General features: G+C 47.4%; 1 protein-coding gene across 16 annotated transcripts in view; it reads right to left on the bottom strand.

Annotated features, from left to right (window-relative positions):
* The window catches only part of Frmd4a (FERM domain containing 4A), a 749198-nt gene that overhangs the window by 5740 nt on the left and 718025 nt on the right, over window positions 1-25433 (bottom strand). For 11 of the 16 annotated variants that reach the window (XM_076572733.1, XM_076572735.1, XM_076572732.1 and 8 more), the window contains 8 exons: window positions 19507-19640; window positions 14855-14977; window positions 11175-11403; window positions 8844-8900; window positions 5345-5588; window positions 4486-4650; window positions 2622-3505; window positions 766-862 (listed from right to left, as the gene is read on the bottom strand). In XM_076572733.1, the coding sequence (XP_076428848.1) occupies window positions 766-862; window positions 2622-3505; window positions 4486-4650; window positions 5345-5588; window positions 8844-8900; window positions 11175-11403; window positions 14855-14977; window positions 19507-19640 (1933 nt within the window). The remainder of the gene's footprint in view (window positions 1-765; window positions 863-2621; window positions 3506-4485; window positions 4651-5344; window positions 5589-8843; window positions 8901-11174; window positions 11404-14854; window positions 14978-19506; window positions 19641-25433) is intronic. The other 5 variants (XM_076572742.1, XM_076572740.1, XM_076572741.1 and 2 more) reach the window with 1 other exon arrangement.

Below are 25433 nucleotides of genomic sequence, written 5' to 3'. Positions count from 1 at the left end.
TGTGGATTGAGCTGAATATGGGGCCCATTTCCAGTAACCAACAGGTGTTGACAGAATGTAACATCTGAGAGGCGTCAACAGAAGAGAGGTGCGGGGTAGAAAGTGACAGCGTGCGATAAGAACAAAGCAGGATACTTGTGTCTGCTTGACCCTCTGACAGGTCAGAGCATCCTAACCGGCCACTGCTGCTTCTGCCCGAAATCCACACTTAAAGCTACAAACAAAAGCTGACGTCCAGTGTCAGTTATTTTGCTGTGTGCAGCCTCTCCTTAAAGGGCTCAAGGTACAGGATCCCCTTTGATGATGGAGAACTGCTGCTTAACCTAGACAGGAGCCCTTTTTTCTCCGGATGCATCCCGATATTAAGACAGTGACCACACTGAGCAGCATGGGTGATATCTGGCTCAGGGTACTTCCTCCCACCCTTGACAGTTTTGCGCGGCATTTCAAGTTGGCCTTGGAAAAACCCAACATTGCCTGGAATTGAATCCACTGCTTTGTTTGCCTTCCTACAGCCCAGGAAATCACTACCTGCTTTTAAATAGAACCATGTAGAATTCATCCCCGTCAAAGACAGTAGGCCAGCTGGGGAGAAGGTGACAGCAATATGGGGGAGATTCTTTTGAAAGGAAGCCTGAGCCGCCTTGGCACTCACTTGCCGATGCATCCTTCCATCCCTGGGAGCTCAGTGCTGCTGCTGGTCTTCCCAGTGAGTGCAACTGAGGGCCCAGAAGAACCAAGTCAACGCTTTGAAGGACAACTCACCCAGTCTGCCAGGTCAGGATGTGGTGGGGACTGCTTGGTGGGGTGGCCCCAATTTCACTTGACGGTGTTGAGCTTCTCTGGCTCTGAGGTAAGGCAGCTGTGTATAGTTGGTGTGGGAAAAACGGGAAGACAGGTCAGATGAAGGAGCTCATAACTCAGTGGCAAACCCCGTGGCAGACCTTCTATCATTGCCAGACGTGGCCTTGTAGGCGGCGTCTCTGACCCCTTGACATAGTGGGCAAATACCTTGGTACCCCCAAATGTATTTTCTCCCAATTGCATTCCTTCATTCTGACTGAGGCCGACTGAGAATGGGAAGCCCCCATGTTCCTATGGTGGAGACCTGAGCACGGAGGGCTGCCTCGTGACATTTCAGACGTGGCCCTTATGTGAGGATCATGCTTTATTGTAGGAAGGGCCTCCAAAAAGTCCTCTGCTGTCTCAGATTTTCCAACTGCTACTTCAATAACCCTTAAATGAACAGAGCTTCTAACAGCTCATCCAAATGTAGGTGTTCTACCATCAGTAAACACATAGAAATCTAGTTAGGAGAACTTAGCACCAAATAAATCCTACTTAAATGCATCGTTTGCATTTTGATGGGTGGGGTGGAATCCTTTTCTTCTGTCAACCTCAGATGCAATTTACTAAAATATTAGTAATAATATCTGCCCGCTATCATTTAGTAAAGCATATCCCCATGAACAGCAATTTTGAGAGGATGAAACAATCCTATCCTTTTGCCATTGGTACTTAACCACTGGATCTAAGAGGACCAGAAGTGATCATGACCTTCTGATGATATGTATAATGTATCCATTCTCAGAATCTTGCTGGGAAGCCAGTGGCTTGGTTTCTAAATAAATAAACAGAACAGGAGGAAGGTGTGGGACCTATAGGCTATGGTGCACCCAGGACTGCCTAGATCGTTTGTGGTCTAGTCTCTGGCACTTGTTTGGTGTGTATGCCCTAATGAAAAGGGCAGTGGGGTATGGAGGCAGAATGTACTACTTCTTCCTTCCAGGCTCCAAACTACCTTTCAGATGACATGCATGCATCCCCAGTTCTTGGTTTTATTGTACTGCTTACTATTTGTCTCAGAATCCTCCCTCTTTTTCTGCCTACTAGAGGGAAGGGTTGTAGTGGGGTTGTTGTTGTTTGTTTTTACCACTCTCTAAGTGGTATGAATATACAAGTGAGCATCACTGATGTAGTAAAGGTAAATGCTAATGTTGGTTGTTAGCATTGTTATTTCATAGAGACATTTCTTAAGGGAAAGGACAGTTCTCCCATCTTTTGCTTAATTTGGCACTGCACAGTGCTTTGGGTTCAAACTTCAGTGTGACACAGTATCAAGGATACTGAAAGCACCTTGGTGATTTCTGTGAAAAAGAAATTACTTTGTGATGGTATCATGACATCATTGGAATAGAAAAGCAGGAGCAGCCAAGCTACCTACCTATGTAGGACAGCTGTCAGGTTCAGAGAGTAAACACTTCTTCCCCTAGGACCTCAAGATCCAGGACCCACTTTCAACCCAGCCTTTCTTGGCAAGGTTATAACTCGGGTCTCTAACGTACTAGAATTTTTCTTCACCAGGAAAAAGGCGTACCCTTAGCAGGATAAACCCCGAGACCTGACATCACATGGCTTTCCGCCCTTAACTAGAAAGGCTAACGGAAAGCTTGCTCTGTGCCCCGGTTAAGGAAGGAAGCAACTTGAGTGGTGGGATGCGAGCCATGGGCTTCCCACATTCCACAGCAAGGCCTCCAGCAGAAATGACTCCTTTTCTTGGCTGCAAAGTCGAGGCGACCTACAGGCTACCCAGGCCGCCGCAGTCCCGCCACTCTGCTCACCTGACGTGGCCTTGCACATCTGGGGCATCCTGGTGACCCTGCTGTGCGCCACGAAGGTGCTCTGGGAAGAGGTGCTGTACTGGGAGCCGCTGTCCGAGGAGGTGGAGCTGGTGTGCGACAGGCGGCTGTGCTCCTTGTGCGAGGCTGTGGAACGCTGGTACCACTGGCGCAGCTCGTCCGATACCGCAGCACGGCCAGAGCCTTTGTCGTGGGCGCCGTCACGCCCCAACGAAGGAGTCCGCAGGATCTGGGAGCGCGATGGTGTAAGGCGGCCTGCGTCGCCCTCGTCGCCACCCCCGCGCCAGCTCTCTTTGAACAAACCGCCAGCTGTGTAGGAGTTGGAGGTCTTGAACTGCGCCTTGACGCTGTAGTGGCCCTCCTGGTCACTCTCCAGGCTGCGCACCACCACGGGTGTGGCACTGCCCTCAATATACAGTGGGTACTCCTTGATGCGGTACTGCGAGCTCGGCTGGCTCTGGCTGTGCAGGTACACGCCGCCGCCGCTGCCGCCCGTGCCTGCAGCCCCACTGCGTGCTGCTAGGTTGGGCATGCTGCCGGAGCTCGCCGAGCCCAGGGCGCCCGCTGCCCGCTGCCTCTGCCGCTGGCGCTGGCGCGCCTTGGATGGCGAGTCCTCAGCCAGCGTTGAGTAGTTGGCGTTCATCTGTGCCGGGTAGTAGTGCTCTGAGCTCGAATGGCTGGTGCAGGAGGAGCAGTCATCCATGGGGTCCGAGCCATTGCTGCTACGAGTCCTCGGAGTGTAGAAGTCGGGGCTCCCGGTGTCATTCTCTGAGCCCAGGAGCTTGCCCTGGGACTCCAAGCTGGAGCTCCGATGCCTAAAGTGCAGTGCGAGGCTGTGCAGTCTCGTGGGACTGATGTCTACCGACCTGTGGGGAGACCGCAGGGTTAGTCTTGGGGTTCTGGGTCAAAGGGTCCCATGAAAGCCATAGGACTGGAGTGTAAAAGCCTATGAGGCTCAGGGCATCTAGCCAACGGGTTGCCCTGGAAACCCAGGTACTTTCCTAGGCCCCAGGTGAGGAAGGGAGCTAAGAGTCCCTGGAGGCGGAGCCAGGGAAGTGGAAGTACACCTAGGATTCGCGCAGGGTTTCCTCTAAAAAGTGTTGACCAAAATCAGTAACACAATGTCTAACAGAGGCTCTCTCTCTGATTGAACCAAATAGTACTCTGAAATGAATGCCAATGGCTGTTTCTTATAAGGACTCTAAAATGGAACCCCTAAACATCAACGATACAAACACCTACCAGTAGTATCAAGACTTTGCCTCTGAGCCACTCTGCTCATCCACCAATATCAATCAACAAGAGATAGATAATGGTACCAAATGCTAGAACTACATATGCATATTCCTAGCGACTCCTGACTAGCAGACTAGTCAGACTCCTGACAGGCAGAAGTACATAGCCCTTACCAGTGACCTTCCATGATCTGGCTTTACAACATTAGAAAAGGATTGTGATTCAGTGAAGCCATTTTCTGATCATTTTAAATGTATGCCTTGAGACATTAAGATGAGTCCAGAACAGATGCAGGCCTCACGAGAAAGGTCTGTGAGGAATGGGGAGCAGAGATTAGCCTGGGGTATACGAGGCTGCTGCACTTCCCACATTAACTGGGCTAGTTTTCCTGCCCTCTCTCCTACGAGGATCCTTATTAGCTCTCTCCAGGAGACTGGAATTCTCTGGCTCCACAAGTCCCTGGATCTGGACAGTTGGCTGTATGAGTGTCCAGGGTAAAGTAGGCAGGATGGAGTCTGACTCCAGCTCACCTGTTCTTGGGGCTACACTGTCTCCTTGTACCAAGGTGTGGACCAGAAAGGCAGGTAGTCTGAAGGCCCAGCAGACTCACCTTGTGGAGTGAACGTAGTGGGGACTCCGGACACGCAGGTCTGGGGTGGATGGCATGCTAGACTGGGAATTCCAGTGTGGGAGGCCTCGGATGGGGCTGTTCTGCAGGGAGCTGCTTACTCCTGCCTCAGTACAGCTTCCTGTACTGGGGAAACGCTTGTGGCTGCTGCAAGCAGAGGAAAGCCATGCTGGTCACATAATGTGGCACCTTTCCCCAGCGGTAGGGGCTGACTAGCGTGGGACAGTGAAGCTGACTGTAGGGAAAGCTTACCCAGGACTCCAGCTCTCACTGTCCCACTGGAGGGGGCTTTGTCCCCTCCACCTCTGCAGTCAGCACAGCGTATCGTTTTCCAAGAAACAAAATTCCTGTTCGGGCACCCTCTTGGGGGCTGTGTGATTATGGAAAATGGCGACAACAGAAGCAAACCTGAAATGTCTTCCAAGTCATCTCTACGATGTTGATAGTAACCTAGTAATGAGCTGCTAATGTGCATCTTGCATTGCAGCAGCGTGGCTCCAGAAATCGGCTGGAAGATGGTTTAGGTTCTGCACCACCTTGGGGAGTCTCTGATTGGACTCTCCTTTGCATTCTGGAATACTGCTGGCTACAATTTCCTAATTAATTCCTGTGGAATTGAACGGCATTAAAGCCATCTGCCAACAGGTTGATTGTGAGCCAAGCCATTGGTCTTTTCCCTCCGGATGACAAATCTGTACTTCTGTGAGGCTGACGGCAGAGGGCTTTGTGAGCAAAGCTGAACTGCTCATCCTCTGGGAATACCGTGATGGGTGGGGCCACCTTTCGATTCTGCTCAAGCGCAGCCAGAGAGACCTCATTTGGGTGTCCCTACCCAACTCACCTGGAATGACTGTGGGAGGAGCGTTTCTTCACCTTCTCATAAGGCTCATCTAGAGAGGACTCGCTCCACATTTTGGGCTTTAAGGGTGACTTGTCATAGTCGGTGCGGTGATAGTGCATCTGCCTGAGGCCCTCCAGGGACTGTGGGGGAGGAGGCCTGTTGTGCGAGGATGATGGTGGCCGAGGAGGAAGTCCCTTGTGCGGAGACTGTAGGGGGGATATTGTGCTGGTAACCTGAGAGTCTTCTGCACAGACAGATGAGAGGAACTGATCAGTCATCATTTCCACACACCCAGAGATTTGCCCCAGACCACATCAGCACCTTGGAGCTACACATCAAAATATGTGCGATGACCCTGCTGACCCTGCCTTGACTACAGAGCCTTAAACAGGGCAGTAAGTATCACTTTTAGTTAAGTGTGAATAAAGTCTGAATTGGAAGAATTGATCACTTCATACTAAACTGGCAAACGTACTATTTAATGTTCTTTTTTTTTTTTTTTTAAATTGGTGCTAAGGAATGAACCCAGAGCCTCACACATGCTAAGCAAATGCTCTAGCATGGAGCTGTGCCATAATTTATGTTTGAAGAGACACTAGACAGATCTCGTTTGCTTTGGGGGAAGGAGTTAACCTTCCTGAGGATTTTATCAGCTCTGTTAATCACTGTGTCCTCAGGGTTAGAATGACAGTTGGCACCCAGTAGGTACTCAATAAATATTTGTTGGAGGAAAAAAAAAATGAAAGTATATCTGTCAAGTATAATTAAGTGTTGGCGGATCTGGTTCTCTACCAGCCGCGCTTCCCTCACAAGCGACTTAAACTCTATATAATCTTTTCTGGCATATTAAATTCTGTGATACCGGGATGGAGCCCAGGGCCTCATGCATGCTAGGCAAGTGCTCTCCACAGAGTTATATCCTCAGCGCTGATCAAGGTGTTTTGGGGAAAGAGGGTCCCAGTCCCAATAAATAGCACCTACCCCTGCAATCTCTGGGGTGCAATAAATGGGCTGGATGACTTCCAAAGGAAGCAAATCCTTTTAGTCAAAGGAGACATCTAACCAGGCATAGTGACTCTTGCCTGTAATTCCAGCATTTGGTAGATGGAGACAGGCAAATCAGCAGCTCAAGGTCAGCTTCAGTTACATAGCAAGTTCAATACCTCAATCTGAGGTACCTAGGACCTGGTCCAATTTGAAACAAAACAAAACAATCCCCAACCAATAGGTGCCATCTGAGCTGGGCGGTGGCAGTGGCACACGCCTTTAATCCCAGCACTCAGGGGGCAGAGGCAGGCAGATCTCTGTGAGTTCAAGGCCAGCCTGGTCTACAGAGCGAGTTCCAGGAACAGCTCCAAAGCTTTATGGAGAAACCCTGTCTCAGAAAAACAAAAAACAACAACAACAAAAAAGTGCCATCTGGAAGGAAATGAGCTATGGGCAGGCAGATAAGGAAGGAAACTACGTAGAAATATGGAGGTAAAGGAAATGGTTATGAACAGGAGGTGCCACTCAGCTGGGGGAGAGGGCAAAGCGAGCGAGGGAGGGAGGGGGGAATTGGAGTGAGCCTAGATAGCAAAAGACCTTGAATTCCAGATAAGGAGCTGAGATTTGGCCTAAAAGTTACAAGAAAACTTAAGCATAGATGTGTTGGTGAAAATACTGTTTACAGGCCATCATTCTGGCAATTTTCACCCTGGGAAATGTGACAGGAGAGACAAGTGGGGGGGGGGGGTATGAAGAGATATGGTGATGGGAACCTGAGGCGCGGTGGCGTCGGAAGGAGAGGGAATGCTCACAGGGAAGGGGGTGGGAGGCTAGAGGGAAAGCCCACCACCATTCATGAGATCCTATATCCATTTTCAACTCTTGATTTTTTTTCATAGCCTAATTCTCAATCCCCAAAATTCAAAGGCCAGCTATCTGCTCTGGTCTACCCCTGCTTGTCCCTCAAATCAGACAGGAGGAGTCCCTAGCAAGTGAGAGCCTCAAGTGGGAACACAGGACACAAGAGGAGGCAATTACGGCTGTGGGGCTGTCGGAGGCCTAGAACATGGGGGCGAAGCTGTAATCACGATGTCTCCAAATTAGCTAATGACTACATACAGCCCTGGAGACTCCTGGTGCAAAGGAACTTTGTCAACTTGTTCCTTCCTCAGCAGGCCAGGGTGGCAGAGATCAATGGTGGGACTGGGGGGGTCTCGTTTTCCAAACAGGCTTCTGTGTTCTCATGGAACACCATGTCCTCCCCATCCACTTAATGCAGCAGACAGTAAAATTCGACAATCTGATTTCTTATAGCAAGGCCAAGACAACTGGGTACCTAGCTCCCCAGGCTTTCCCCCACATCAAGAGCAATCGTTATTATTGTGGCAATTATCATGATTACTGTGACTTGGGTAGGCCTTTTATGTTTTCTGTCTCAATAGCCACTTACCACGGGCTGCCTGAGGTTTTCCTAGAGGGCAAAAAAAATTAACTACCAGTTAATAGATTTCCATATAATTAGTGCCCTCATCGTCCAATGTTTTGGTTTAGCAACTACAGGAATAGCTTAGAAATGGTTCTAAGTTTGGAATGCTTGCTTCTGCTGAAGGGTTAGGAGGGGCTTTCAACTCTGATTTTCTAAGACCTGAGCAAGAAAATATCCTGGCAATTGCCAGATTTGAGAATTCAATAGGAAATAAACAGTTTCCAAGGTTGTCCATGTCACTAAAGGGGCATATCTTCTGTCTCAGAGAGGAGCAGATAGGCCAGCTCCTTGCTGTAGCTCAGACTCTTCCAGTAGGTTCCAAGCTTTGTTGTGTAACCCAAATCAATGGCTACCTCTTTCTTTGCATGTCAGGACTGCCCAAAGGAAGATATACGTGATGAAGACTCTGCTTACATAAAAAATTTCTACCTGTTTTTCCCATTTTTTTTTTGTCCTGAGGGTAGAACCCAGGGCCTTGCATTTCGGCAAGTGCTCTAGCACTGAACTCGACTCCCAGGCCCTTGTTTGTTTTTAGACGCAAGCTCTTGCTATATTGCTCCTGTTGGCCTTGAATTTTTGATCCTCCCGTCTCTTTTTCCACCTCTCATGTGCTGGGGTTACATGATTAAAGCTACCATGCCAGCCAAAAATATTCTTTGGCTATTATAAAAACAAAATTCCACTTCATGATTATCAGTGGGGGGTCCAGCCTTTTGGCTTATCTGGGCCATATTGGACAAACAATAATTCTCTTAGGCTATACATTTCCAGTAGTGTCCAACCCATGGCCCACAGGTTCTCAGGGCATGCATATATGTATTTTCTATGCTACTGGAACACAAGGGCTGCAGGTTGGATAACCCTGGGAAGCAGGTGTCAATGTAGCACGCACTATGAGCCCCACAGTGACTCCTGGGGGGGAAGGAGCCTGCCTCTTTCCTGTCTATAGCCATTCCCAGGCTGCCTCCAGAATAATCCGGTTTAACCTGGAGTCCACTTTTAAGAGCAGGGAATGGGAAAACCTACCATCTTCAAGAACAAGGGCATCAGAGAGGGAGCTGTCTTCACTGGCGATATTTCCATCTAGAAGACAAAAAGTGAAAGTCTCCAGGGTTAACACATTCTGGAAACAAAGGCCTGTGTGCAGGAAAGACCAGCCTGCCCCCTCCCCCATCCTGACAACGCTCTCCCATCTTTTCTGCATCGGCAAGGAAAGAAGCCAGGAAAGAAAGACATGGTTGGGTGTTTCCTTTGACAGTCCCTGTGGTGGGTTGTGAGCACACCCTCCCCACCCCAGCTCTGCAATGGCTCCTAATCTTTGTGTGCTTATGCTCTTGTTCGCCAGATACTGCGGCTTAGCAATCCTAGAAAGGTGGCGGGGCCTGATTAAGCCACATCATTGTCCTAGAGCAAACTCCGGACAAGTACCAGCCGAACCAAAGAAGTCAGAAGCTGTTAGTCAACAGATCCGAAACCAGGGGAGGGAACTTAGTTTTGCTCACATGGTAATAAATGGTTTCTCAATGAACTTAAGTCATTAGCAGAGAAAACAAGCATGCTAACTACAGACTCCATCTCTCCAAAGCTTGTTTTTATAGTCACCACCATTCAATTAAGAACATGCCTGAGAGGGCACAGTAAAACAATCCTCTCTCCCACTGGGGAAACTGAGGTACTCCCAGGAAAGAGGGGGTTTGTCTGAAGTAACTCTACTCTCTGGGAAACGTCAGCAAAGGTCCAAAGTCTTCAGATTCTGAGTGTATCGTTCAACTCTTGAGATGAAACATTTGCTGGGGATCTAAGGCGCTTGCTCCCTCGCTTCTAACGCAGATAGGCCTCTGTGATGAAAACATTACTCCATTGTGGCAGCAAAGGGGAAGGCAGATTCTCGAGCAGCTAACCAAACATGGCTGGAGGCTTGCATGGGAGGGATCAGGAGCTGGCACCGGTAATGATTTAGATGCCAGTGCTGCCGCCAGACCCAAGAGAACAGCCTTCCTTCAGGCAGGCCTCAGAATGGGCTCCCCGAGGCCACCTGGTGAGATAGGCACCCCCAGGCTGCTCTTCCCAGCCATAGCTCTGATGGTTCTTCTGGATGTTTCCACAGAGCAGGGAAGTTCAAATGCCTTTGAGGAGGCCCCCAAAGAGGTGATGACAAAGAACGGCTGACTCATTGTAGCCCTGCTAGGAAGTGGGGGAGAGTTCCACTTTCATGGCAAAGGACGATAGAATAAAATACAGAAAGATGGGCACTTCTGAGTTCCTAGAGCAAAAGGATGACTTTTATGGTCAGCCCTATCCCTCCCAACTAGGAACTCACTTTCTCCCTGTTATTTGATAGATGAACTCCAAGGAGACAGAGGGCTTTGACTTTGATATCTTGTAATCTCCAACCCACCACTGCCTCCTTAGTATCCCCATGTTTTCAGGAGACAGATCTATATCTACATGTTATATATAACACAGGTTATCATTTTCCCTATTGTAAGTGTTCAGGGGCCTTCAGTACGCCAACATGATTACACCACCGCACCACCACCCATCTTCTCCTTGGATTAGGGCTTTCCTTTCCCAACTAGAAACCTTGCACTCACCCATTCCCACCGCCACACAGCTCTCAGAAACCCCTGTATCAGTTCCTGTCTTCTTAGAACTAAGGTATTGTCAAGATGTGTACCCTCTGGGAGAGTACTAACCTACATTACCAAGAATTCGAGGAACTAGAGGAAAGATGGTAACAGTGGGAGAGACTTGATGCTTGTTGGTGGATTTGAAGGTATTTCCTTCAAGTTTACCATCCTCACTCAACACAATGCCTGAGCCCGGATCCGAACACGCACTCCAGACAATCCACGAGGGACAGTCTAATACTTCACACTGCAGTTCTTAGGATAAGAAGCTCCTGCTAATAGGATTGGCTAGAGGGGGGCAGACAGGGGACAGGGTGGTGGCCTGAAGGACTCACTCCAATACCCTAGCTGTGCACTTTGCCTTTCTGGTCTTGGGAAAAGAGGTTCAGTTTCTGAGCACTGCAGAGTTTCAGCAATGTTGAGGCTGGGCTGGGCAAGCACAGTGACTTCCATAGTTCATGGTGACATCTGAAAAGAGAGCTGGCTCATCCCTGCAGGTTCCCCCAGGACAATAAGTGACATGGAGGTTCTGTGTATGGTCTCTTTCATCTGTGCCTCCACATGACTTGACTATTAGGATGGAGTGTCGGGCTTACCCATTCCCTTTCCTGGATGGATGATAAGGTACATGGGTAAGAGGCTATTTAGATCCTGCAAGGATCCGGATTAGGACCTAACAGGACCTGGTTGTCGGGGAGCAGGGAAGGAGTGTGTGGGTGGCACTGACCGTCTATGACTAGTGACGCCCTCTGGGTGGGTTTCTTCCCTGACTTGATGCGGTTCTCGTTGATTGCATTTTCAATCTCCTGCAGCTTTTTCAGTGCGTTCAGGTAAGAGGTTTTTCTCTGCTTCTTCAGTTTTTTGCTGACATTGGGGTCACTGGCTAGGCGGCGGGCAGCCTCGGTGATCTGGGACTGAATTGCAAACTCTCGTTCCAGACGTTCCAGCTCAGCTTCCTGTGGGGGGTAAAAATCAATGCTTACAGCTTCCAAAGATCCTGCTGCCCAACGAGACCCTACCCTGCCCGCCTTTAGCTCAGACCTCTGCCCCAGCTTTTCCGATCTTCCTTTCTCCCACCTCTACCAAGGTCTGTTGAAGACCAAGCCTTAGAGGAAATTCAGAACCCCCCATTGCTACCCTTTTTCTTTCACCTTGGGGCATAAGACACAGCATGACTTCTGGAGCAGCCTTCTGTTACTGTCCTCTAGGGTTTGCTCATGCGTGGACCTCTCCTGATCCTCCCACGCACGCCCTCTGTCATACATCTTTGTGTGTCTCGTGTTAGGACACATCCCCACTCACCCGTGTGACTTCCGGAACCTCTTTCTGCAAGCCCTAACTCTTCTTTTCACACTTGTGTGTTCATAAAAGCCCTTCTGGGCCCTCTAAGAGGCAAAGATGATGTGGGAGTGGGTCGTGAAACCAGTTTTCCTCCTGCTCCTTGGGTAGGTGTTGGACTCTCTCCCTTCCTGCCTTCTTTTGTAATTCCCTCGTATCTCTCTCACTTCCTTTGGCCCTTCTATCAAGATGAGTCTCCCCTGTGATCTGGGCCTGGGAGAAATGAGGCTGTGATGCCAGATTTGCCTGGAAGAACCCAGAAGATAGTGCCCTGGACGGAACGTTTGCTGCTGGTCTAGTGTCCAGATGTCTCCTCTGCAGATGTATACACCCTAGGGGTGGAGGCAGATCATGTATGTGTGTTATGATCTGTGGATGAATGCAGAATCCCTTTAAATATCAAGCAGTTCGTTTATTTCTTCTCTTCCCAGGTTTTTATGCTTTGGATGTAAACTAGTTCTTGTGTTTGGTTACCAGCTGCTGGCACTGGTTTAGCAAGTTGTGTAGCCTGGAGGAAGTGAGCCCCAGCTAGAAGAAGCAGGGTGACTGGGCATGTGGTGGGGTAGGAGAGGTTGGGACTGATAACTCCGCCTGCTGCCCAGCTTCTCTGTTTCCTACTGCTGCCAAGATTTTTTTGTTTTGTTTTGTTTTTTGAGACAGGGTTTCTCTGTGTAGCTTTGTGCCTTTCCTGGATCTTGCTCTGTAGACCAGGCTGGCCTCAAACTCACAGAGTTCCACCTGCCTCTGCCTCCCAAGTGCTGGGATTAAAGGCATGCACCACCAACGCCTGGCTGCTGCCAAGATTTAACAAGGCTCACCAAGTGCTCTAGCCTCCAGGCTCTCCTTCCTCCATGGTAAAATGATAGTCCTGGAAAGCATGGGCCAGGATGTCGCTCTTGTCAGGCATTTCCTCATAGTGTCAAGACAGTCAGCTGACTTACTTTGGAACTACTTCATCAAAGCTGGCTCTAAGCAGCAAGAGTCACTCTGGAGCTTGAGTATCTGGTGGGTGCAAGGGCACTAGCAGCCTGGGCGCATTCTGGGAGCTCATAGGAGATATGGACTCCAATAAAGCCCATACTACATAAATCTATGATGACCACACAGTGGCTTCTCTTTCCCAGTACCCACACGTGGCCATTGGAGAGCACATATCTTGCCCTAGATGATTTGCAGTTGTGTTAAAGTTGGACAGGGACTGGCCAAACTGAGGAAGAGGAGACTGCATGTTTCCTGGATTCCACATGTCTTCCTCTTATGGTAGCCTGACAGGGTGCCTCTGAGCACAACAGGCCAGACTGGGAGAACAGGGAGCGGGGGTGTCTACTAAGGAAATGCTCTTTGCCTGATTTCAATGACTTTTGAGCACTCCAAGTCTAGAGGAGGCAGGAACCAGGAGTGGGAGGAAAACGTAAGAGCTAAAAGGAACCACTTAGAGGGACAATAAACTCCTTCCAGATCCTTCCAGTGCTGGCCACACTTGTCCTCTCAGAGGAAGAAGGATATCAACATGGACTCCTGCCCAGAGCCTTGGGACAGGGACAAAGCCTCGGCTGTAAATTCGGGCTCCCTGAAGCAGCTGTCCCTGGGCGGTTATGATAACTCTGGTCCAAGACACTGACCCTGAGATTTGCAGGCGGCCAGAACAAGTCTTGCTATTTCAACTGAGCCAAGGACAAGACTGAATGCCTTGTCTGTGGAAATGGTCATATGGCTAGGAAAGCAATAGGGGATCCAAGAGAGTTGGGGCAGCACAGAGAAGAGTGAGCCTCTTCCTGTCGGAGGAAGCTCTGCAGAATTCTATCTGCTTCCTCTTACGAATTTCAGAAAGATGCACAGGGGCCAGCAAGGATTTCTCAGAGCTCTAGAGTCAGCGTTCTTGAAAAGTAGGAAGGACTGCAATACAACAGTGGGAAATCCAGGCGTGGAAGGACACTCATTTAAGGTGGGGTGCTCTTTTTAAAGCTCAAGCTGTGATGACGATCCAGCTCGGGAAGACAGCTGATACACGGTGCTCTAAATCACGCCCCTCTTTTGACATCTCATCTCTATTTCCAGCAGCTGTTTGCTGAGCATCAGGCATGTGTTAAGTATCCAGTGAAATGTTCTCCTAGCTCATTTAATCCTAGTGATAACCCAGAAAACTCAGCACCAAGAACTTGAGCATAAGGAAAAGGAAGCGGTCTGATTAGGTATCACTTTGGATGAAGCATTCGGGTGTGCCCAGCAGACTTCCAGGGATCTGTAACGACAGGCCTCAGGCATGGGCCTGAATGCATGTCCTCCACCTTCACACTGACCCTGTTTTAGGAGACTGTCTTTCTCCAAGTTCCTTAAAAAGCTAAAAGTACCTTGCTTTTCTTTCCCTTTGTGGTGGTATAACTCTTCATTGTCAAGTGTCTGAGAGGGATTCCTAGACTAGGTTCACTGGAGTGGGAAGACCCTCCCTAAATGTCGGTGACACCAGTCCACAGATGGAGGAAGTGAGCGGAGCACAACACTCATCCTTCTCTGCTTCCCGACTGCAGATGCAGCATCACCTCATGCTCCTGGCCATGCCTCCCCACCGAGACTGCGTCCTCACCTGTGCGCCAAAGGAAACCGACCTCCCTCCTTCTTTGCCTTCCTCCACTCTTGTCAGGACATTTTATCCCCGCAACAAGACAAGCACCTAATGTACTTTGAGTCCTGAACTTGTCTTAAGTCTTCTATTGACTAGCTCATTAATCAGCAACTCCAGTCAAAAGAAATCTGGGAAGACCTGAGGCCTGAAGGTAAACCTGGCTTTTTGTTTCTCTTCAACGAGGGCTGGATGCTTTGTCTGTTATTTTTGTCAAGACAGTATCTTACTGTGTAGTTCTGACCGTTCTGGAACTCACTCTGTAGACCAGGCTGGCCTCGAACTCACAGAGATCTGCCTGCCTCTGCCTCCCGAGTGCTGGGGTTAAAGGTGTGCACCACCGGAAACAATGAAGAAATTACACAGAACCTAGTAGCTCCAGCAAGTGGGGCAAATAAGGATAATGCAAAAGGGATAATGGGAAAGACTCCGCCACCAGAGGAACATACCTCTCCTTTAGGCAGAATTTTCTGTTCGTCTAGCTTGAAGGCTGTCCCAATTCTTCTCCGAACAATAGGTGGTTCCTCTCCTGGATCCAGGGGATATTCAACAGGCAGTTTGCCTGTGAGCTCCTGCATGTGCGGAAGAGCATTCAGAGAGGTTGTAAATCATCAGAGGACATGCTTGTCTTTGTTCCAGAACACACATCCAACGCACAAACCTGATGATTATGTGAGACCCGTTAGCCACAGCACTATGTCTAACTAAGAGTTTATGATACAGCTGGACCTGAGGTAGGAGGGTCACAAGTTCAAGACCAGGCTGGCCAACTAATGAAATCCTGTCTCAGAACACCTCTCCAAAACAAAGCAGCCCTCCTCAAAAAGATTTGCAGATAGAGTTCAGTGGTAGCCTGCTTGTGCAGTACACATGAAACCCTGAGTTCAATCCCCAGTGTTGGGGGGGGGGGGGCGGGGGAACAGGAGGAAGAGTTCACGTCATGAAATTTAGCTTCTACCAAAAAAAAAAAAAAAAAAAAAAAAGAGTGAGCAACTGAGGACAGACGACACTCCCTCCTCTACAGAGCAGATGTGCTTTGCGCTTCCCTCTCCCCAGATAAATTTCTGTCAAGGAGATGAGCTTCTCTTGGACTTTACAGTAGTCCGTTTTCATTCGTTCGCTGATCTAGCCAGTGTCTCCTGTGAACCTACTACACGTGAAGAAAGGCTACAGTAGCAATCGACACAACTTCTCTGCACGTGGGTCAGATAGTCCTTCTTGGAAACTTAAGGGGTTTTGTTGTTTTGTTTTTTGTTTTTCTCTCTTCCCAAATGAGTTTTCTTATGGGCAGTGCCGTCTGTATGGCACATGCCAGGACACTGCATTATCTAAAAAAGACTGGATATGCCAACCACCATTCGACGCTGGTCCCATACTCAACAACAGCAGGCTGACCTCAAAGACCTGTTCAGGTGTGATGTTCAAGGCCAGTCTTGGCTACATAGTAAGACCTTGTCTTAAAAAACAAAACAAAAAGGGCTGGAGAGATGGCTCAGAGGTTAAGAGCACCAACTGCTCTTCCAGAGGTCCTGAGTTCAATTCCCAGCACCTACATGGTGGCTCACAACCATCTGTAATAAGATCTGGTGCCCTCTTCTGTATACATAATAAATAAATACATCTTTAAAAAGACAAAACAAAAAAACCCCTAACTTTTATGTGAGAGTTTTAGTTTAAAAAACAAACAAACAAACAAAAAAACCCTGAACAGGATATATATATATATACATATACATATATATTATATATATACACATACACACACATATATATATAAATAAATGCACATATATTATATATATAAATTTGATATAGACATATCAAAGAAATTCTGGAATTCTGTCATGGCCACAATGATAGTGAGTAGATGATAGATTCAACAGTGACCCTGGCCAGCATAGACGATCTGAAGGATAGCTCAGAATTAGAAGGCTGGGCAGGAGTGTGCTACATCTGACTTGAATAAGGATCCGTTTAAGTCTGCAGCTACCCCACACTGTGGAAGCCAGATAGAATGGCAAGAAGTCACCTCCCAACACTAGAAGAGGATAGAGGACGGAGACGCCACTCTGTGCATTCAGCAGGCACATCTCTGTGAGCTCTGGCTTTCTGGCCCTCAGTCAATGCAGATGCCACAGGATGCCACAAGGAGGAAGAGCTCAGAAGTGTCCTCTTGAAACTCGTCATCCACATAGAGAGCTTTGTGTTCCGCAGCCCAGGCCTGAGTGGCCACAGCAGGAAAAGTCAGCTCACAGGAGGCCCCCCCCCTTCTTCCCGTGCTGTGGCTGGCTGACTACACCAGCACGCGGGTCTATGTGGTATGTGTGTGCACAAGCAACCCCGGCCTGGGCCTCTTTTGTGTTCACAGCACTAGATATGGCTCCTTGGACCTTTTTTCCTTACGTAGGCATTTTAGAATTTAAGAACAGGATGGCCCCCCTTTTTGGATGGCTGCCTCTGCAATATTCTCTCTTTAAAAAAAAGGGGGGGAGGTTCAAGTGTTTCTCAGATTCTCATATGTTTATTCTGTGATTTCTTACCTGCTCCCTGCTTAGGCCTTCTACAAATAACAACCTGCTAAGATTGTTATTTTAACATACATAAATAACAAACTGTCAGGACTTCCTGTTCTGAAACGTATAAAAAGGCAGAGAGAGGTTGTTAACATTGCCATGGATTTGTACCTCTAAAGTGTCTGTGCTTTCAGTCTATATTTTTAAAATGAGGCTACTGATTTTCCACCATCTGCCTGAAAGTACCCAGGTCAAGGTCTCCATTCTCCAGCTATTCAGTCTGATTTCATAGGTAACCAGAGCCGCATGGTGGGGAAGTATTTTAACACATGGCTGCGGGCCCTCTTGCTGTAGAAGACCAGAGCTCCCACACTGCCTCACTCTAGCTGCTCCCCTCCCAAGGGGTCAAACGGCACTTCCTGCTACTAGAGCCTGGAGGGTCTACGAGCAGAGAGTGAGCAGAGGGCCTCCGAGGGCCTTTATCTCACCTGTTTCCAGAGACTGGGGTGGAAATAAACATACGTGCACAAAGGCCTGGCTGTGGGTTACTTCTGCCTAAGTTATATTTTCTGTTCTCAAAGTTATAGGAAGCAGGGGTTCTTGTTTTCCTTATATTGAGTTTGTGAAACTTTTATGGTACATGCTGGTCTTGCCTTGACATGTTTCTTACATGCTGTAATGTATATTCTTTGCTTGGTTTAGGAACTTCTTTTATTAAATACAAAACAAGCTTTACAAATTATAAAAGGCAGACACCACAACCCATACTTTTTTTCTCTCTCCTTCAAGCATAGTCTTTATAAAAAATGTTGCTAATATTTACAGTATCACATAGCACATCCCCCCAGCCAGGCCCATGGTTTCCCTGATTTGCAATGGATTTGTGCTAATGTGGTTCTGCCTTGAGCGAGCCCCGGTTTAAATCAATCCAGACATAATTAAGCCAAGTTGAAATGTAATGTGATCTCACTCTACGGCCCACTGTTTCATTCTTTCTGCTGCAAAGCATTATTATTTGGGGGGAGGGGAATTCACCTCCTGGATTTAGTTAGGGACCCTCTTTATACTTGCCATTCGGAACTGTTTACCCGAGGAGCTTTTGGTCATGGTCTGTGGAGCACAGGCACTTCCAGGAGAGCAGCCCCACATTGTGCTCATGTGAGGCACATGCACATGTGTGTGCGTGTGTAACACATGCATGACTGTAGATGGTACACTAAGAAGTGATGTCTACAAGCACTGCTAACCAAGAGTTATAGAATAAACATTAGAAGGGAGGAATGGACATTTCTTTATTTTTTTATGTCATGTGCACTGGTGTTTTGCCTGCGTGTGTATCTGTGTGAGGGTGTCAAATCCCTGCAACTGGAGTTACAGACAATTGTGAGCTGCCATGTGGGTGCTGGGAATCAAACCTGGGTCCTCTGGGAGAACAACTAGTACTCTTAACCGCTGAGCCATCTCTCCAGCCTCTCCCCGCTGCCCCCCCCCGTTTCCCCCCCCCCCAATGAACATTTCAATAAATGTTGAAGTGGATTGCGGGAGCCTCTACAAACTTATTGAAATTGGGACCCATCCTCACCAAAACAGGCTGAAGGAGACATTTTCTGTGTGGGGAGTTGGGGGTGAGGGGTGTACACGTGTGATAGGCCGCATGTGGAGGTCACAGGGCAGCCCTTGGGTATCAGCTTTCACCTTCCACCTTGTTGAAGACCAGGTCTCTTTTGTCGCTTGTCACTGAGTATGCTAGGCTGGTTGCCTCCCATCAGACCATAGAGATACAGGCGGGTTCTACTCGGCCAGGCTTTTAGCTAGGTTCTGGGGACTCAACTGAGGTCCTCACACTTGCAAAACAGGTGCTTTATCCCTTGAACCATCTCTCCAGCCCAATGCAGCATTGCTTTACATAAGACATAAATGAATCACTACACTGGTATGTAGCTCAGTGGAAGAACACTAGTCTAGCATGCAAGAAGCCATAAGTTCAATACCCCGTAGCACAAAAATAACAACAAAAAACAACAAACAAGCAACAAACCACCACCACCTCCCTACCACCCCCAAACTAGGAAGAGAGTTCATTCTCAAGAGGAAAGAGCTAAAGAAACAGTAGATCACCAGGTTTAAAGTGACTACTGTGTATCTCAGGTGACATCTTTGTTGACCTCTGGTGATGCTACATTGTATCCAAAGACAAACTCAGAAGCAGAAGCTTTCCCGACAATAAACTGAGGCCTAAGCCCCTGCAAAGCATGACAGCGGCAGGACAAACAGAATGAGGCAGTGTCCTGTGAGGACATGTCCTGCACACTGTGGTATGCCATGCATGTTTTTGAGATTGTTAAAGTGACTTGTCATTTAGCCTCGGGGCGCCTGTGTGTCATACATAAGATTCAGCTAGTGACTGCTTTAACTGACACGGGTGTTCTCTTGATAGCTTGCTTTTAACAAAGTGTATCATTGGAGGTGAGGGTGTTGCCAACACTGGGGAGGGAGAGCACTTATGTTAGTCTGTATTGTCTCCACCCTGTCTTTTGTCCATACGGAAGATGTATGACATGACAAACAACACAGACTTAATTGCTTACAGCTTCCCGGAGACACAATCTCTTCAGTTCCTCCAGCCTCTGGCGCAGCGTCTCCTCCAGAGCTTCCTGCCTGGATTTCAAGGCAGCCAGCATGTCTTTCTTGGCCGACTGTGAGCTATCTGACTCCTGAGAACCTGTCAATAAACAGCAGGGTTACTAGGCGACTGACAGGGGACACACATCTGGACCGCTAATGAATTCCACTGGAGCTCACACCGCGGATATGGGATTTACCCCGGGAATCAAGGAGCGTGAAATGAGTCAGGTGTGCAGCAGTGTTCCAAGCATGGGGGGTGAATTCCAATACCACATGGGATATAGAGCTACTTAGAGGACTGGCAGGAAAGCTGACGCTCTTGACCAAGAACGCTGTCATTTCTGATTATCTTGAGACATGTCACATACCTGTGTCACTCTCACCAGCCAATTTTAATACATTTTATATGAGGAAGGAGGGGGAGGAAAGTTTAAGTAAATGTTAGTGATTTCAATTCAGGTTTTAAAATTTTTTTTGTCTACTGGAAGAGGCTGATTTTTGCTTAGTGCAAAGATAGTATCTGTTCATAGTAAAATATCTGAAAATATAGACAGGTATAAAAATAATTGATAAGCTAGTCACCCAGAGATAACTCTCATATTATGTATTTTCTTTTGGCCTTTCCCCCAAGAGACACGCGCGCGCGCGCACACACACACACACACACACACACACACACACACACACACATACACACACATGAACGAATTAGTATTTTGTTTACTATTTTAACTTAGTTCTGTATCCTGAGAAAAGTCTCTCCTAATGGAGGGAATATAATATAGAGGGGTGCATAGTTTTCAAAAGACTTATACATATTTTCCATGCTTTCCTGGCTAGAATATCTGCATGATGATTCAAACAGCAGGCTGTTAGATATGAAAACTTTTTAGAAGGCAACATTGTGAACAAAACAAAAGAAAAATGAGCTGAAAATGCCAACTAGAGGAATTTAGAGTAGATCAAAAGAGTACTTTCAAGACCTCAGGGTATGGCTCCTCAAGCAGCTTTCTTGTAAAGTGAGGCTAGTGGTCCTTTCCACCTTGATAGGGTAGGGAAGCATATTGATGTCCTAGAAGAAGCCAGGTTAATGGCTGCACTCCTTCTCACATCCACACTAGCAGAACTATTAGAAATAATATTCTATATTACTGAATATGCATCAAGGGGGCTCAGACCATACCACCACCAGCAGCATCCAATCATCTCACATGCCTAGAAAGCTGGATGTTGGTCTGTAACCTCAGTTTCTCAGGATGCTGAGGCAGGAGGAAGACAAGTTCAAGACCAGCCTGGACTACAGGAAATCAGTTCAGAGACTTAGATTGACATAGTTAAAGATGACCATCTCTACCGTGGAAAGTGTAACACCTTGCTAGGAACAGCTAGAACGATAAACAAATAGAGAGGACTACTGTGGACCTGGATCCAGATGTTAATGTTTTACAGTTGGTGATTCCACCATGAATTAAACAATCTAACACATGCCATCCTAATAAAAATCCCAGCAGGACTTTGTGGTGGTCAGGGTTGGTGGGATGGTGGTAGTGATGGGAGTTAGGAACTGCATTTCCATAAGAGACAACTAAATGTTTGGATAGTTCAGTGACCAGGCAAAGGGTTGGAGGCTGTCTTGATTGGTAAAGATGTCTCAGAATCCCAAGACATTAGAAGACTTCTGTGTCTTTGCACAGAACAATTCTGCAAGACCCAAGCATGGACAGACATGCTATTCTATTCTTCAAGGTCTCTGATCAGGACACCCATATCCCCTTCATTCCCATTCTCCCACATTCCTATGATCCTAATAAAGAAGAATTCTCAGTGTCTAAGTACATTTTGACTCTGGCTTAAGCTTTGTTCTCTTCCCTTTCTGGCTCATTTGAGCTTGAAATTGAAGACATCTATCACCATAAGAGCAAACCATCTTTATGCACCCCCAGGAACAAATAAATATTGTCAGTTGTATACTTGGGTACTATAATTAAATTGTATCTCATTTTAGTTAAAAAACAACAATAATAATCCATGGCCTGTATATCATTCCGTTATGGAAGCTACCTTCCGAGCTTTGAATCATGTTGTAACTCTTTCCTGAGTTTTTGACTTCCTATAGTTGCAGGTGTCCAAATTCAATAGCAAACTGCAGCAAACACTTGATCCTTGCCGAGACTCCATTACCTCATGGTTCTCATAGACTGAATCCAGATGTGCCATTCTCAGGTATCGCACCACTGGATCTTATTGCAGGCTCCCCCTTTTTACCAGTGGTTCAGGTTTTCCATATCCCTAGGCTCACCACTTTGTGCTTATCAACTCTAAACCCTCTCCAGGCTGTGTCCATCTAATGCAACCTGGAAAAATCATTATGAATCTTAATTGGGCCTCTTAGTACTCGTTGTCAATCCCATTTGAAGACAGGAAAATTTAATGAGGCATTCTCTGTTCCATCCTCTAAAAAATTAATAAGGATGTAAAATGATACTGGAAGGAAGTCAGACTTTAAAAACAGGCCTGGGGAAAACTCGAGTCCAAAAAGATTAAAGAATTTCTAGCATGAGTGAAAAATTCATCGTTTTCCCTTCACCCCTGCCTAACCTTTCAATAGGAAATGATGATTTATTGAGTCCAGTCGAAGAACTCGCAAGGGTCAGGAACAGCAAAACTCACCACAACATTAAATTTCGGGAAGCAAGCATATAATTTGTGGGTGACTAGTCTGCTGTTACAGGATTAGTAAAGATTTGGCCTTGAGTAGCAGGGTTCATTACCGCTACCTAAATTATTATTTCTAATAATTAACTTAAATCTCAACCCACGTAAGATGAGCTAGAGAGCCTTGGCAGGCTCGATGGCTCCTGAGTCTCCTTGCTGTGTGTAGCTGGTATCCCAAATGCTGGCTGGCTCTGCTGCACACCTGGAAATTCCTTTAGGAGGAATACAGTGCCTGGAGACCAGCTCGCACCTCTGTAAGTAACTGAACTAGGCTATTTTGGACACACAGGCTTCCGTTCTAATGGGAGCTGGACAGCCAGGTAGATGGGAAACATCTGAATTTCATAAAGTCTAAGCCATTTGTTAGAGGTTAGATAGGTGGCTATTGAACAGCCACTTGCTTGTCTATCTCTTAGCACTATGCCTGGACCAGGTAAATGCTTCACATAGGGGTTGGTTTGCCACACGTGGTGTAGACTTAGAGAAATCATTGAAATTATCTGCCCCCCTTTCAATGAAGTACCCACCAAAGGTAAGAACTCCACTCAACAATTCAGGGTAGGGTGAGGACTCCAAAGCTCCATCTATGGATAGATGCAATGGCAGGTGGAGGCAGTATATTTAAACTAGGTCCCCTAAGCACCAAGGCTGCAGATCTGCCTCTGGCACTACTGCAGACCAAGTTGGCAATGTGGCTGAGGACACTTAGTGGGCCCTCATGGTCTCCATCCCATATTCTGCAAGCTTAAGGTGGTTCCACGTGAACCTGCTGCATTTGGAAAGAGATTCCATTGCTGTCCTGTCTTGAAGGGAAATCTACTCATTGGAGGCAGGAGAGCTGATGGCTTCTCTGTGTAAGAGCTCACCTGATCTAAGCCTGTGGCTGTGACCAGTAACTAGGATATACAGCCACCAACTGGCCCGGTGCCACTGATCAAGCCCACTGACAGCCTCTCAAAGGGCACCTGGAGAAGAGGCCCATAGTTCTCTGTGATGCTGAGCAGCCTCCACAAATGAGGCATTCCCTGAATGAAGCTCTTGCCTCTTAAAAGGGATAAGGAAAGGAAGCCAGCAAACCAGGAGGAAATCAAGGGGCAGAGATGCTCTTTGGGTTGACTACTTAAGGAGTGGCAACTGAGTCAGGGGAGAGTCTTGGAGCTCAGGCCAAGGGGAGTTTCTCAAACTAAAAGTTTAAGACACACCAATAAATGATACTTTACCCTGTCCATCTAGTTTTGTTTGTTTGTTTGGAGACAGAGTCTCACTATGTAGACCAGGCTGGCCTTGGACTCACAGTGATCACTTGCCTCTGCTTCAAGAGTGAGTGCTGAAATTAAAGGTGTGCACCACCACACACACAGCTGATAAAAATAATTTCAAGTCTGCATTTGGACTTGCAGAAGTCTGGCACTAAGATTTGTCCATTATCAATTATTTTAACCCATACATATTGCACCTGTAAGACCTTTTCCCTGTCATATGTTAAGCATGTAAAACTGACAAAAACACATAAATCTGTTGACTTTGAAAGGGACAGTGACTGAGAAAGACATTGGGGTTGTCATCCCATAGCCACCATTGAACAATATAAAGCTTTGAAGTTTCAACCTTTTGAGAACCATCGTAGGCCTATCTATGAAATGACCACCTCACCAATCTTCACAAAATGCCTCCAAACTTGAAGCACCGATTACCTAACAAACAACTAACTCAGGAGATTCCTTCTCAGCCATTAGCCCTCACCTCTGCAAATGTTATCAAAGAAACTTTAGATACAGTACAACCTCCTTCCTCCTTTTACCACTCAAACCTCTAGGAACGACAAGTATTCCACCATCTCTGATCATTTCACTGCTGCTGCAAGAGGCCAAAGCAAATATCTGTGACTCTGGATGCTCAAAAGACCTAAATTGGAGCTGTCCCTAAGATGAAGTAAAAAGATGGATGGATGTGAGTTCGAGGCCAGCCTGGTCTCCAAAGTGAGTTCCAGGAAAGGCGCAAAGCTACACAGAGAAACCCTGTCTCAAAAAACCAAAAAAAAAAAAAAAAAAAAAACCAAAAAAAAAAAAAAATGGATGGAGCATCTTTACTGTACCCAGAAGAGTGAGATTTCAACATTTATACATTGAAAAAACAGTGGCTAAGGGCTGCCTGGGAAGGGATGAAGGAAATAGTGAGTTGTGTAGTAGCCAATGAGAAACCGAGGTGAGATGAGTATTTTTCAAAGACAGGGATAATACATGAGTGCCCTCTCTGGTGGGTCAAGCAACACTCCGATTTACAGGAAAGGCTATTCGGAATAGTCTTGGGATAACAAAGCAGGAGCCTGCAGTCTAGAGGTTGAGGGGTTACCAGGGCTGTGTGTGTGTTTCAGCTGACTCGCTCCGGGATGGTGGGGGGCAGGTACTAGAACTTCTCTTACAGAACCCAGCAGGGGCTTCTCACAGGCTACACCTCATTATATCCTCCGAGAAACATCTCCGCCTTCACAGGGGAGGCGATGGCGGTCTAGGGAAGCAGGGCTGGATTCAAGCTTTGCTCTGTGTGGCCTGTTTTGTCCCACGAATGGAAACTCCATGAGGGTGGGAACTTTGGTCTCGCAGCTAGGATGCCCTAGCCTCACTGTGAGCTGCATTTCCATGCATCCACTTCCCCAGCAAGCTCTTCCCACTGCACTGCACACTCTGATCTCAAAATGCAAGAGAAGGCCGAAGGAGGAAGCCAGTGGGGGTCTTCCGATCTCCCAGTACAACAGCAGTCCTCGGTACTGCCCCCTAGAGGAGTTGCAGAGAAGCAAATGAACAAGGATGGAAGATACTGTGGTTGCCAGAGAAGGCACCCACAGCACAGGGGACCCCCGAGGGACTGGCCTGGTTTCTTGGTGATCGCTTCTCGTTTTTGTTGGTTGGTTTGTTTCTTTTGGGGTTTTTTTGAGACAGGGTTTCTTTATATGGCCCTGGCTATCCTGGAATGCTCTTTGTAGACAAGGCTGGCCTCGAACTCACGGAGATCTGCCTGAGAGTGCTGGGATTAAAGACATGCACCACCACTGCCACCAGATGATTCTCTGAGGACGTTCAACCTCCCTCTGATTGACTGCTGAGAAAACCAACTGTCAGGTAAGCTCTTTAGCAAATCTTAGTGCTTAGCAAGTCTCGACTTGGATGAGAGAAGA

The sequence above is a fragment of the Peromyscus maniculatus genome, chromosome 5, assembly GCF_049852395.1.
Source record: "Peromyscus maniculatus bairdii isolate BWxNUB_F1_BW_parent chromosome 5, HU_Pman_BW_mat_3.1, whole genome shotgun sequence".
Classification (NCBI taxonomy): Eukaryota; Metazoa; Chordata; class Mammalia; order Rodentia; family Cricetidae; genus Peromyscus; species Peromyscus maniculatus.
This window is presented reverse-complemented; position numbering and strand designations above follow the sequence as displayed.